The sequence below is a fragment of the Rhinoderma darwinii genome (assembly GCF_050947455.1).
Source record: "Rhinoderma darwinii isolate aRhiDar2 chromosome 2 unlocalized genomic scaffold, aRhiDar2.hap1 SUPER_2_unloc_37, whole genome shotgun sequence".
Taxonomy (NCBI): Eukaryota; Metazoa; Chordata; class Amphibia; order Anura; family Rhinodermatidae; genus Rhinoderma; species Rhinoderma darwinii.
Window position 1 is genome coordinate 83,971 of NW_027461704.1, and position 15,069 is coordinate 99,039.

Here is a 15,069-nt window from a genome sequence, read left to right on the forward strand (position 1 = left end):
GAAGTGACATGAACTACTTTTGACGAGGCTGTAATTTTACGCGTCGTCTTTTGACAGCGACGCGTAAAATAACAGTACATCGGCAAACCCATTGAAAGTTATGGGCAGATGTTTGCCGACGTATTGGAGCCGTCTTTTCAGGCGTAATTCGAGGCGTAAAACGCCTCCATTACATCTGAAAATAGGTAGTGTGAACCCAGCCTTACTGTAAAGAACCCTTCCTGTATAGATGATGATGCGGCTACTATGGATTTGTGGGAAGTGGGGCCCCTGTTTAGATTGACCCTATACTTTCTGTCTTCATTGGCAGAAAATGAGAGAAGGGAACTTGCCCAGAGGTCATGCTAACCTTCCGTCCTTCTCCCCATCTGAATGAGAAGAAGCCACCGGTCTCCTGCCCTCGTCACACGACTAATCACAGACACAGCAGGTGATATCAGGATATCTTTATTGCTTGTTGGACCCCGCAGTCTACACAGAAAGCAGAGGCTCGGGGTAGACAATAGGGTGGGGTGTAAGGAAAGGAGCAGTGATATAGACTGGAAGATGGGTGGTTTAGGAGGAGGGAGCTGAGGTGGGTTTCTCCTCACGGGATACAGGGATGGGTCTCTCGCTGTGGCTTGAATCCAGGTTGGAAAGATGTTTGGGACCAGAGAAGGTCAAGATGCCATCGGCAGAGAGGGAGCAGCTGACTGAGGACTGTTCCAAGCTTGCTGGGAGGCGATAACGGCGACGAAACTCCCGGGAAATGTAGCCGTGATCGTCCTGAACAGAGAGAACAGATCCATTATGCACATAACCTCCACCTCCTGTCCTGTCACTCTGAAGACATCCCCATTGTTGTCATTGCACAGTACAAGGCCTTGTTCACACAGTGCAGATTGTGCATGCATTTTTTAGGCCAAGAGAGCAAACCTATAACGCCTTCCTCCTATATATTTCTTCTGTTTAGGTTTCTTTCCTGGTTGTGGTTTGGAAAACACTGGCAAAATCATCTGGAGGAAATCTGCAGTGTGAGAAGCTCTGCCGTGAGGAGACAACCGCTATCGGTCACCCATCGTAGGCTCTGAGGAGACCATCGCTACCGGTCACCCACCCATCGTAGGCTCTGAGGAGACCATCGCTACCGGTTACCCACCCATCTTAGACTCTGAGGAGACAACTGCTACTGGTCACCCACTCACCTTAGGGTCTGAGGAGACAACCGCTACATGTCACCCACCCATCTTGGGCTCTGAGGAGACAACCGCTAATGGTCACCCACCCATCTTGGGCTCTGAGGAGACAACCGCTACCGGTCACCCACCCATCTTAGGCTCTGAGGAGACAACCGCTACCGGTTACCCACCCATTGTAGGCTCTGAGGAGACAACCGCTACCGGTCACCCACCCATCTTAGGCTCTGAGGAGACAACTGCTACCAGTCACCCACCCATCTTAGGCCCTGTGGAGACAACCACTACCGGTCACCCACTCATCTTCGGCTCTGAGGACACAACCACTACCGGTCACCCACCCATCTTAGGCTCTGAAGAGACATCAGCTACCTGTCACCCACCCATCTTAGGCTCTGAGGAGACAACCGCTAATGGTCACCCACCCATCTTAGGCTCTGAAGAGACATCAGCTACCTGTCACCCATCCAACCTCCCATCTGAGGCTCTGCCCTAAGAAGGCATCAGTTATCTGTTAACCACCCATCCGAGGCCCTGAGAAAACATCAGCTACCTGTCACCCACTCGTCCGAGGCCCTGCAGTGAGAAGACATGAGCCACTCACCTGTCTTTCACTATGTTTTCCATGAATCTCCACAGAGTCATCCATAATTTTCACAGTCAGATCCTCAGGAGAAAAATGCTTCACGTCCAAGTTAATGACAAAACGCTCGCGATCTGAGCGCACCTGTAATGAGAGACACCGGTCAGGACACAGAAATAACAGAGGTCACAATACCAGACTACACACGGTCATACCAGAGGCCAAAGCCTGTAACATCACTGACACATTACATTACAGATGAAAGGAACATGAAAAGGGTCAATTCTCCAGAGACCTCTTGTTAATAATCAGACTTATATTATATAAAAAGGACAGATGTCCATCAGGTCCTGTTTCTGCAGGAAGTAAAAGAAAACCCACTGGGCAATCGAAGACTATTTAGTTGGGGAGGTGGGGCAGAGTGTCAAGGCATGCTGGGAGTTGTAGTTTTGTAGCAGCCAGAGAGCCACAGGTTGGAGACCACAAGTTGCCTTACATTACGGTTTTACTAGTAAGGTGGAACGATGTGTCCATTGTAGTGACCACATATTGGATTATTCTGTTACCGGTCACCTAGACCTCACCTCAGAGATGCCAGAATCCATATATCCCCTGAAGAGGCTCTGTCTGTAGTAAGGGCTGATGGTGGAGGAGAAGAAGGGGTGCAGGTCATAATCGAACAGCCCTTCGCCAAAGATCTGGTCAAAGAGTCGGTTGGGATAGAAGGGCCCCAGAGCACGCTTCAACAAGGGGTGCTGAATAGTGATGTCCATGGTTGAGACGCGAAGCCAGACACAGACCTATGTTCCACAATGTCCAGCTATTGCCCTTATATATTCGGTAAAAGAGAGGGGGATTACGCTTTCACATGGGGAGGGATTAAACAGAGCCCTCCAGAGAGACATTACTTCATCCACATCCAACAGTCAGCAAATTTCTCTGTCTGACCCGGAGCACACTGTCTGCCCTAACAGCTTCTCCTGTGCCAGCAAAATCCCTTAAAGGGATATTCCCATCTCAGGCATTTATGTCAAATCCACAGGATATGCCATAAATGTCCAATAGATGCAGGTCCCACCTCTGGGACGCTCACCTACAGTATCTCCAGAACGGGGCCCCCTGTCCCACCTTGCCCCACTGTCAGGACACTGAGTTACGAGGCCATAGAAATGAACGGGAGTTATGGAAGCACTGCGAGCAAAGCTGTTTCTGGAACTCTGGAGCTACAGATCCTGTAGATATGCCATAAATGTCCGAGATGGGAAAACCTGATCCCATGTAATTCATTTCCCATACTTGCAGCAGCACCAAAGGGATAGTCCCCACCCCGTGCGGATAGGACAGGATAAAACCATCAGGTTAGCATATAAAAAAAATGTCCTCTCACTCTCCCCTATCGAGTCAGTTTCAGGGAAAGTCTTGTTCTAGATTAAAACTTTTGTTCAGGAATCCTGGAAAGAAATGAAGAATTGAAAGGCCAAGACGTCATCATGTAAATGTCCGTGTTTGGATCACGGAGAAGAAGAAATGGAGTTAAGAAATGAGGACTTAAGAATCCTGGATGAGGTCTACACATCTTCAAGAGACAGTGAGGAGCAACCAGTGTATGTTTTTCCTGTGGGAAAACGTCCAAATTGATCAGGGCTGTAAGGTGTACAGACTAAACGGAGACTGAGGGCGATCCAGTGGAAATAGCCAGGAAGCCTGGGACCTTTCTGGCTCAGACTACAACAAATGAGTCGATCACAATGGAGTGCAAAGTCCAGATAAGGCACCAGTATTAAACAAGAGATTTAAGATGATGTTTCCAAGAGATGAAAAGGATTCTGACCGCTGGGCCCCACCTCTGGAGCTAGATGTTGCTATAGCAAAACATCCAAAGGAACGATCGTCCCTAGAAATTGTTCCAGCCTCCAAGATGCAATGGATTGAAGAACTGACTGTGCACAGAGAAGGTCATATGTGGCCGTTTCAGACAACTTGAAGGTGTCTATCTCTGCAGGGGCAGTTTCGAATGCTCTGAGTGGTTGGAAGAAGAAGACATTAATGAGGGTGTCCCAAGGGAAGATCTTCTAAAATCACTGCATCTAATTTGATCTGGTAGAGAGAGCAATTTTCATCAAAAGACGTCTAAGAAATGGTTCCATCAGAACAGGAGCGAGTAGGAGTGTACGTAAAGGTCTTCTTAGTTCCCAAGAAAGGAAGCTAGAAGAGACCTATCATTTACTTGAAGTATGTAAACCAATTCCTGGTGAAAGAGAAGTTTTGTATGGAGTCCGTAAGATCAGTCCTATCGTTCCTGAAGACGGCTTTGTGGCGTCTATAGACTTGGAAGACGCCTATGTCCATGTTGAGATATTCCCATCTCACAATTTCATATTTCTAAGACTAACTATCTTTTTGGATGAAAGGCTTTGTCGTCTTCAATTTTGAGCCCTGCTTTTTGGAATCACATCCACTCCCAGGACATTCACCAAGATCATGGCTGCACTAACGGCTACACTAAGAAGGGGTTTTCCTGGTACCCTACTTGGACATCTGGCTGTTAAAAGCCAGTTGCCTCATTCTTCTGTTGAAACAACTGATCCGGACAATAGCTCACCTACAATTTACTGGGCTGGATCATCAATTTCAGCAAGTCATCCCTATGCCCCTTCAAATCTATAATTTTCCTTTTGGATTCACAAGCAATGAACATACGGCTGACACGGGATAGAGCTGTGGCTTTACAAACTCAAGCCAGTCTTTTGTTGCGACCACAGCTAATATCCTTTCGCCAAGAAATGAGTCTTATTGGGGAGAATGTTATCAGCGATCTAGGCTGTTCTGTGGCCTGTCTCCACATGAGGCTCTTAGGGTATGTTCACACGGCAGCGTCCGTAACGGCTGAAATTACGGGGCTGTTTTCAGGAGAAAACAGCAACGTAATTTCAGCCGTAATGGCATGTTGAGGCGCTTTTTGCTGCGTCCATTACGGACGGTAAATGGAGCTGTTTTTCTATGGAGTCCATGGAAAACGGCTCCATTTACGTCTGAAGAAGTGACAGGCACTTCTTTGACGCGGGCGTCTTTTTTACGCCCCGCCTTTTCACAGCGGGGCGTAAAAAAAATGACCGTCTGCACAGAACATCGTAAGACCCATTCTAATGAATGGGCAGATGTTTGCCGACGCTATTGAGCCGCTAAAACGCCCGAATTACGTCCGTAAATAGTGTGTGTGAACATACCCTTACAGTTCAAACTGCTCTCCCAATGGGATCGAAGAGTAAAAAAACAATTGATTATATCCCGGCAGGCCAGGGAATCCCTGGACTAGTGGACTCAGCACTACACTCCGTCTCAGGGGAAATCTCTTCTTACTTGCGAGTAGATTACTTCAAACACAGCTGCTTCCCTGAAGGGTGGGGGAACCCGTACCGCGGATAGAGCAGCACAAGGAAGATGGAGCCTATAGGAAAGAGCTTTGACCTTGAATCGAGTGGAGAGCAGTAGGCAGAGCTCTGATAGCATTCAAGGTTCTTCTTCAATGGAGAGCAATCAGACAATGCTGCAGTTGTGCCTATCTCAATCGCAAAGGGAGGGACAGGTCCTTCGATTTATTAAGCGAGAAAGTAAGAATACTCTTAAGGGCAGAAAATAACTTAAAGCCCTGATGGCAATGCAAATTAGTAGGCAACTCAGCACGTTGGCAGATGCATTGGGCCGCCACAGTTGTAAGCCAGGGGAGTGGGCTCTCTATCCGGAGGACTTCCAACAGTTGCAGGCCAGAAGGTGCAAGATGGAGACAGATCTGATAGCCTCCCGCATGCACAGCAAATGCAGCAAGTTTTGTACTCTGAACCTCAGTGAAAGACCACGGCCGGGGAGATGCTGGAAAACAACCAGGGTAGAGGTTTACTATCAATAGTGTCAATGACTCGCTGTATGTCACTTCTTTGGCTGTGTTGATTATGTGAACGCTATCATTATAAGTACATGGATGGCCTTAGAAAGGTAACCATCTGTTTAAAAACGAAGAAACCGAGCTCGCGCCCCCCCCCCCCCCCGACATGTTTTACCACTAAAAAGGCATCTTCAGGGGTTACGGTGAGAAATGCTGTTGGTCGACAACTTGTAAAACCTCTCATAACATGAGCCGTGAAAGAGCAGATACAGTACTGAGCAATCAACGCTCCTAAATCAATCAAATCCCTGTGTGGACTAGTTCAACATATAAAATGGGCCAATCAAAATATTAATTTAGTAGAACTTGGTGACACGTGATGTCTGGTAGCCAATCAGAAATCTTGTGTGCTCAGCTAGTCAGAGCCTGTAAGGAACGCTCGCGGAGAGGCAGATTAGCATACGCTTTTGGAGTGCATGGTCCCAGACGTAGTCCGCGTAGGCACGACGTAAGTCTAACGATAGTAAACCGCTTTAGTGCTGTCATTCAGGGGTTACAACGCATGCTCCTGCACTCCTCCATTCCACCACCACTAGATGCAGCTTTCAGAGGGCGCATGCACTGACACAAAGAGGCGGTGCTAGAATCACGGGCGCATGCACTGACACAAAGAGGCGGTGCTAGAATCACGGGCGCATGCACTGACACAAAGAGGCGGTGCTAGAATCACGGGCGCATGCACTGACACAAAGAGGCGGTGCTAGAATCACGGGCGCATGCACTGACACAAAGAGGCGGTGCTAGAATCACGGGCGCATGCACTGACACAAAGAGGCGGTGCTAGAATCACGGGCGCATGCACTGACACAAAGAGGCAGTGCTAGAATCACGGGCACATGCTTAGAGACTTAAGGACCTTTCACATGGGACGATAATCGTCTGAGCAATCATTAGATGGAAGGAGCGTTCTCAGTCATTGTCCAGTGTGATCACGTGCAGCAAGGGATCGATCAGCGATAATCCGCACTTTTGTGGTTGATTGTCTCTGTTATGAGAACTTAGGTTATCGTGTGTCGGCAGTACATTTACTTGTGTGAACAGGAATCTACCTGTCGTTTATCATGGAAACAGCATAAGAGGAGGAAAGACCAGCGATCGCAAGAATGATCACAGTTACAAAACCCCCGATGATTGTAAAATATAAACGCAGTTCTTGGGAACGTTAACAACTTGGTAATATCGGCAATCGGCGCTCGTTTTATGACTCTGTCTGTCTGTGTTAGTATTTATTTTGGAGAAAATCTTCTGCTCCTATAAATGTAAAAACACAGTGAGGAATGGAATTAATATTTTAAATGTAGGCAGCGCCATCGTCCGGAGGGGTGACGCACGGGGCGAGTCATGGATTTCAATAGGGCTAGATCCACTTATCACTCTTAGAAGGGAAGTACCGTATATGAGAAAAAGGAATCCTAAAAAATGCGTAATTAAATACCAGCGTGCAGTTACTCACCGGTGTCAGGAGACTTTCCTCGTGGCAGATTCAGTGGATGAAAAGATCGCACAGCAGATATAGACCGTATGAAAGCCGGAACATGAAGAATACTCATTTATAAGCTTGTCTAAGGGTATTGTTCATATTCATTTAACCCCTTGGTGCCGCCACCAATTTTGGCCTTCATGACACGGTTATATTTTTTGTTTTTTATCCCTGCCTTCCGTCGGAAAACTGGAAACCAGACGGAATGGTGACGAACGGAAACCATTAGCGATGTTTCCGTCACCATTGCTATCAATGGTGACTGAAACGGAAGCGGTGGTTTCAATTTCACTTTCTGCTGCGGGGTTCACCCGACGGAAACCTCCGACAGAACCCCAGAACGGAAAGTGAACGGTGATGTGAACAGGCCCTTAGACAAACTAAAAGACAGTGAGAGAGGCAGCACTACAGTGAATACAGAGTCACTTCAGAGTAGATACATTGCATATATAGGAGTTACAAAATGTACAGCCCTCAATGCCCCAACTCAGTCAAACCATACATACACACACATTCATCCTAGTGCCCCAAACATCCCACCCCCAAGGACCTCCGCCACTCATGTAAATCGTGGCTAAGCCAAAGTCTCTAGGGTTTTTAACCACCGTGACCAAATTTTACCAAATTTGACTGGACATCGTCTGTTTAGATATCATTTTTGATACATAGGGATATATTTATTCACCAATTGCTTCCAGTGTATTAAAGGGATGAGTTTCTTTTTAATGGGACCATTGTGGGGTACATATAATGTATTGTATAACTTTTATACGTTTTGTTTCATGGGGTGGAAAAAAAACCCCACAATTCCGCAGTAGTTTTTAGTTTTCGTTTTTACGGCATTCACCGTGTGGTATGATTGACGTGTTAACTTTATTCTCCGGGTTAGTACCATTATGGTGATAACAAATTTATATCTTTTTCTTGGTTTTACTACTTTTCACAATAAAAAGCACTTTTTGAAAAAAAATATTGTGCTGCTATATTCTGGGAGCCATAACTCTTTGTTTTTCCATCAATGGAGTCGTGTGAGGGCTTGATTTTTATGGGATGAGTTGATGTTTTCATTGGTATCATTTTGGGGTCTCCTTGACTTTTTGATCACTGTTTTTATACTGTTTTTTTAGGACGCGGGACAAACAAAATACAGCAATTCTTTTATTGCTTTATATCTATTTTTTACGGTGTTCACCGTGCGGCTTAAATAACGTATTTTATAGTTCAAATCGTTATGGACGCGGTGACAGTCATCCTATTGTCGCCATGTGGTTAAAAGCCTTCAAGTCATTTTAACTTTTGGCACTGCTTTTGTTAAAGGGGGAAATGATTCCCATTCCTCTTTATCTCTGATATTTTCATTAGAATAATAAGGTGATTTAACGGAATATGGTAAAATATTAAATGTGGAACGGCTTCACTGAGGTGGTCAGCTGGGGCTCCTTCACAAAAACTAGGACTTCCTTATTATTTCCTCCAATATCGTGTTACATATTGTAAAGAGACTTATATTGGCTCCACTTGCCCCAAAACAATGGAGAAGAGGCTTAAACAGCTCACAGTCCGTTTCCAGTGATGATAATAGGACACTTTATCTTTAAAGGACACGGCAGATTCATAGAAAATACAGTGTACAAGAAATAAGGCTGGAAACGAAAAACCTTCATATATTCCATTTGGACTCGGTGAGTTTAACCTATAAATCCAACGTGCTTCTGCCTGTAAACAGTGTTTGTCTGAATTACCATTTCTCGGTCCCAAAATTTGGGAGTATTGATATCCCCACCATGTCTAAGGCGTATGTGTCCGGCTCGCCGTGTATCATCTCCTGCATTGATGGACTAATGTGGTTGGATATCGGCCTTCGTAGCTGTTGAATGGTTGTTTTAGGGCAGGTGCACTTTACTGCATACACGACACTCGTGATACCACAACTTATAAATTGTCGGACGGTGTATCTCTTCCCATCTGTAGGAGTATTGAATATTTCTGTCGTAGGTTTAGAGGTTCCACAGGGAAGTGATCCTTTGACTGCGGATTCTAGCCAATTTTGTTGATTAATTGTTTCCTTATTAAAATAACTATGAACTAAAAAGTCTCCCTGATTCTTCCCTGGACGGTAGGTGATCAGTTAATGCCGCCTTTACATCTGGATTTGCTTCTAGAATCGGCCAGTATTTACATAGTATGAAGTTTACTTCTGCTGCATCACCGTCATAAGGTCTTTTCTGCCCCCCCCCCCCCCCCCACAGTCCCGGCATAGACCCGCTGTACGGTCTTTTTAGGATACTCACATGCCTGTAATGTCTCATACAGATTGTCACTTTGTAATTTAAATCGATCTTTCATCAAGCAGTTTCTGCGAGCTCTGACGTCCTGCCCGGTGGGCATACCGCTTATAAGTAAGGACGGGTGGCAGCTTTTCCAGTACAGGAAATTATGGCTTGACGTTGGTCTACAATAGATGCCTCTTTGGGCACGGTCATCAGGATCCACTGAGACTTTTAAGATCAAGGAAATGTATTTCAAATCTGAACTTCATACCTTTGTCATTACGATTCAAAATAGATACAAGATCTTCAAATAATTGTTGATCCTTGTCCAAAGAATCAAAATGTCGTCAATATCTCTGGTTTTCCCACCACCCCAAAAAGAGATTGGTTTAAGTAGGTGGCAACCCATGCCCATTGCTGTGCAACAAATTAATTACGCACATCATTACATTCCTAGCGGCTATGCAAGGTATTCACTTGAATAGGACAACACTACAATGCCTTCCACAGCCGCTACAAAAGTAGTAGTGTATTTAAGTACGAATTATAATCACCGACGGGCACCACCCATGTACATCGTTCCTGTTCCTACTCAGGCAGCCCCACAAACTGTAGCACCATCTACTCCTCAGCCAGCCGTAGTTCCAGCCAACACCGGAGCCGGAATTCAATTGCCACTTCCACCCAGCTATGATGGGGATTCCAAAACCTGTCTGGGTTTCCTCAATCAATGTAAGATCCACTTGAAATTGCATTCCCATTTGTTTCTGTCAGACCAGACAAAAATAGCCATCATCTCCCTGTTGTCTGGCAAGGACTTGGCGTGGGCGCATGCCCTCTGGGAACGTGAAGGACCGGAGTCCACTAATCTGCAGCTCTTCCTGGACACCTTTCATACCGTCTTTGAGGAACCAGGCCGTACGTCCTTAGCCGTTGCTTCAATTCTCTCTCTACATCAGGCAGGTTCAACAGTGGGAATATATGCCATCCAATTTCGTACTTTAGCAGCAGAGCTTGCCTGGAATGATGAGGCTCTGGTGGCGACCTTCTGGCAAGGATTAGTCAGTAGGATCAAAGATGAGCTGGCAGTTCGTGATCTCCCCTCTTCTCTGGATGCCCTGATTCTGCTGGCTAACCACAGACCTAGGGATCCGGGAACGCTCCCAAGAAGCCCTCCAAGAGAAAAAGTTCTCTAGACTGGCGCCTAAGTTTCAAGGACCACTGCTGCCTCCTTGCACTACTGCTTCTGAAGAGCCTATTCAGGTTGACCAGGTCAGAATATCGGAACAGAAGCGGCAGCACAGATGCGCTAACTTGTATGTACGTGTATGTACTGTGGGAGAAAGAGTGTTAGTGTCCTCAGAAGCCGGAAAACTCCAGCACCTAGGGTGGATAGAAGAGACTACCCTAGGTGAACCCATGTCTTCTATAAAATCCTCTCCTAAACTCTCGATCACAGTCACCATCCTCGTTGGTGAAGCCTCACATTCCGTCTTAGCCTATCTGGACTCTGGAGCAGCCGGGAACTTCATACACCAGGCCTTAGTAGACCGTCTCCACTTGCCCACGACTCCTCTAAAGAAACCTCTAGTGGCTTTCATGAATGGTCATCCGTTGTCTGACCCCATTCTGTTCATCACTGAACCATTTGAAGTTACAAGTTGGTGCATACACTCTAAACAAATAGCCTTCTACATTTTACCCGTGGCTATTAATCCAATTCTGTTGGGGCTACCCTGGCTTCGCAAGCACGTTCCAGTGCTTGATTGGAATTCTGGAGAAATTCTTCAGTGGGGACCTCGTTGTCACCTCAACTATTTTCACGTGGTTCATCCTGCTCGACCTCAATTGTCTCAGTCGCTCCCTAGTCCACATCCGCAATATGCCTGCTATACAGACATGTTGAGCAAGAAGGAGGCTGAGACCTTGCCTCCGCATCGCCCATAAGACTGTCCAATCGAGTTTCTTCCTGGGAATTCACCTCCACCTGGACGGGTATATCCTCTCTCTCTGCCCATCGGCATATGTCAAGGAGAACCTCAAGAGGGGGCTTATTAGGAAGTCACTGTCCCCAGCTGGGGCCGGATTTTTCTTTGTAGGGAAATAACATGGATCCCTCTGGCCCTGCATAGACTATCATGGTCTGAATAAGATCACTGTCAAAAACAAGTACCCCTTGCCGCTGACCTCTGAGCTCTTTGACCGTATTTGTGGAGCCAAGATTTTCACTAAGCTGGATCTCCGTGGGGCTTATAACTTGATCCATATCCGCCAGGTTGACGAGTAGAAACACCCGAGACGGTCACTATAAATATCTCATGATGCCCTTTGGTTTGTGTAATGTTCCAGCTGTGTTCCAGGAATTCGTGAACGATATATTCCGGGATCTGCTGTATGTCTCCATAGTGGTTTATCTGGACGACATCTCACCTGATCACACACCGTAAGTATGTTAGCCAAGTCCTCTCACGGTTAAGGGGAGGAACCTCTACGCTAAATTGGAGAAATGCATCTTTGAAAAAAAATTCCTTGCCCTTGGTGGGCTATATTGTCTCAGATCATGGACTCCAGATGGATCCGGAAAAAGTAAAGTCTGTTCTAGATTTGCCTCGTCCTCAAGGTCTTCGTGCTATAGAGTGGTTTCTGGGTTTTGCGAACTTCTACCGACAATTTATCCCTAATTTTTATTTGCTTACCGCTCCCACCTATGCGCTCACCAAGGGAGCCAATGCAAAGGATTGGCCCCCTGAAGCTGAATCTGCATTCTCAGAGCTTAAAAGGACCTTCACTTCTGCCTCCGTTCTACACCATCCAGATTTCTCCAGTCGGTTCTCGTTGGAGGTTGACGCCTCTTCCATTGGTGCTGGAGCACTCCTCCTCTTCCAAAGAAACTCTATGGGAAAAGCTGTGGCGTTTTCTCTAAACTCTTCTCGGCAGCAGAGAGGAACTATTCTATTGGAGATCATGAGCTTCTAGCTATCAAGTTGGTCCTAAAAGATGGAGTCATCTGTTGGGAAGGTTTGGCACAACCAGTTGTCATTTACACAGACCTAAAGAACCTTACCTACTTACAGTCGGCACAACGATTAAATCCACATCAAGCCAGGTGGTTGCTTTTCTTTGCCAGGATTAATTTTCAACTTCATTTTCGTCCAGCGGACAATAATGTCAAGGCAGAGGCTCTATCCCACTCGTCTGAGACAAGCGACCATGAAGAGGATTCTACAGCACATCATTGACCCCTCACGCTTAAGAGCTTTTACTCCTCTGCAGATAAAAGACATTCAAAGGCTACCCAAGGATGTCCAGGACGCTGTACCAAGTGTGCCGAAAACAGAGTTCCTCATTCCAAGCCTGCGGGTCTACTCCAACCCCTGCCGGTTCCTGATAGTCCCTGGCAGCATATTGCCATGGATTTTTATTACAGATCTTCTTCCCTCTGCTGGATGCACCACTGTCTGGGTCGTTGTAGATCATTTCTCCAAGATGGCACATTTCATTCCCTGTCTGGTCTTCCCTCAGTTCCTCGCCTGGCGAGTCTTTTCATTCAGCATGTCTCTCGTCTGCACGGATTGCCTCTCCACATTGTCTCTGATCGTGGAGTCTAGTTCACATGCAAATTCTGGAGAGCTCTGTGTAAACCTTTGGACGTAAAACTGGACTTCTCTTCTGCGTACCATCGGCAATCCAATGGCCAAGTTGAACGAGTTAATCAAGTGCTCGAAAACTCTCTCTGCCATTTCGTATCTGCGCAACATGACAACTGGGTGCATCTCCTTCCGCGGGCCAAATTCACGTATAATAATCATACAAGTGAATCTACTGCTACTTCTCCACTTTTCATAGTTTGTAGCCAAAATCCTCATGTGTGTCTCCCTGTGTCTGCTGCCTCTGAAGTTCCCGCAGCCTTTATTTCCTACGGAAGCTTTCTCTAGATCTGGCAGCAAACCAAGTCAGTGATTTTGCAGGCGGTGACGCAAATGAAGAAATACGCTGATAGGAAGGGAAGGCCACTTCCTTGATTTTCCCCGGAACTAAAGTCTGGTTGTCCTCCAAGAATATCCATTTAAAGGTTCCTTCCTACAAATTTGCTTCTAGATGTCCCTTTGAAGTTCTAAAACCGCTCAATCTTGTGTCCTACAAATTACTTCTGCCTCCTACCCTCAAAATTCCCAACTCCTTCCATGTATCTCTCCTGAGACCTGTAGTTCTCAGCCGGTACAGCAAATCCTCTAAGGCCGGATTCACACGAGCGTGTGCGTTTTGTGTCATCACCATATGGTGCGTGGCTGTGTGATTTTCGCGCAGCCACCATCATTATGACACTTCGTTTGGATGTTTGTAGCACGTGGTGCTTTTCTGTTTTCATTCATCCTTTTTATTTCTGTTGCGCGAATCACGCGCATCCCACGGAAGCGCTTCCGTGTGGTGCGCGTGATTTTCACGCACCCATTGACTTCAATGGGTGCGTGATGCGCGAAATACGCACAAAGAACGGACATGTCGTGAGTTTTATGCAGCGGACTCACGCTGCGTTAAAATCACGGAACTGTCTGCACGGCCCCATAGACTAATACAGGTCCATACGTATATCACGTTCAGTGGTAATAGCAGGGAAAAAGGGAATGGGAGGAAACCTCCAGCTCACCAGCTTCACACTCCTGTGTTCAATATCGCCCGGATCAGCCGCGACGGCTCACGGCAGGTAACGGTAGCAAAAAAGAGAAATGATCCAGCGATGTGTAGTATAGGTGGGGGAAACTCCGTTCCCACTTTATTGGAAAAATAATCACACGGATAATGAAACAAAGTACCGGAAAACACCAGGAGGGTAACAAGGTGGTTGAAATGGCACGAAATGAAGCCTACGCGTTTCAAGCACTGGCTGTGCTCTTAATCATATCACGTTCGTCTGAATAAGCCCTGACTGTGAAACTGCTCCCAGCGGTTCTTCAGATGTCTTTGAGTTCAAGGAGATTCTGGACTACAAGAATGTAGGAGGGAAGACGTTTTATGTAGTGGATTGGAAGGATTTTGGTCCTGAGGAGAGGTCTTGGGAGCCTGAAGAAAATATTGACGCCCCAGCTCTCATTAAGAAGTTCCCTCTGGACCTAAGAGGAACGGGCCTAAGGGGGGGGGGGGAGTACTGTTATGCCTGCGGTTGCTGACCGCAAGCATTCCCCTCTTACCGGCAGCAAAGACCGCATGACTGCATCACCGCCTATGTCTCCCTTCCCAGGGACGCCGGTGCACACTGCTCTCTGCCTCCTCCTCCCCTGGACTGTGCCCATAGGGTGCACGTGCGCTAGTGCTTGATCTTAAAGAAGCGATTGTCTGGTCTTGCAATCTTCAGCACTACCAGCGGCGTAATAATCTCATAGATACAGTTACATGATGAGCAAACAGATCAGATCCCATAGCTACAGTTACAGGATAAAGAATCAGAACAAATCTCATAGATTCAGGATGTTCTGGATCAGGGGTCCTAATAACCCAATGTATATAATATGACTGTATATGAAGTGTGGGAGGACCCCGCATATAAAAGGTGATACACGGGGTCCTGATAACACAATGTATATAATATGACTGTATATGAAGTGTGGGAGGACCCCGCA

At 46.5% G+C, this 15,069-nt stretch overlaps 1 protein-coding gene across 2 annotated transcripts; it reads right to left on the minus strand.

The window, feature by feature from the left end:
- Positions 1–431: 431 nt before the first annotated feature.
- CRYAA (crystallin alpha A) lies at positions 432–14,713 on the minus strand. Of its 2 annotated transcripts, none has more exons than XM_075847262.1 (3): positions 14,641–14,713; positions 1,780–1,902; positions 432–765 (listed from the first exon to the last, which is right to left on the minus strand). In XM_075847262.1, exons 1-3 carry the CDS (start codon positions 14,656–14,658, stop codon positions 556–558), a joined length of 351 nt encoding a protein of 116 aa, XP_075703377.1. In that variant the 5' UTR covers positions 14,659–14,713; the 3' UTR covers positions 432–555. The 2 variants fall into 2 exon arrangements, with proteins under 2 accessions (XP_075703377.1, XP_075703378.1); XM_075847263.1 differs by lacking the exon at positions 14,641–14,713 and adding an exon at positions 2,343–3,346.
- Positions 14,714–15,069: the final 356 nt, after the last annotated feature.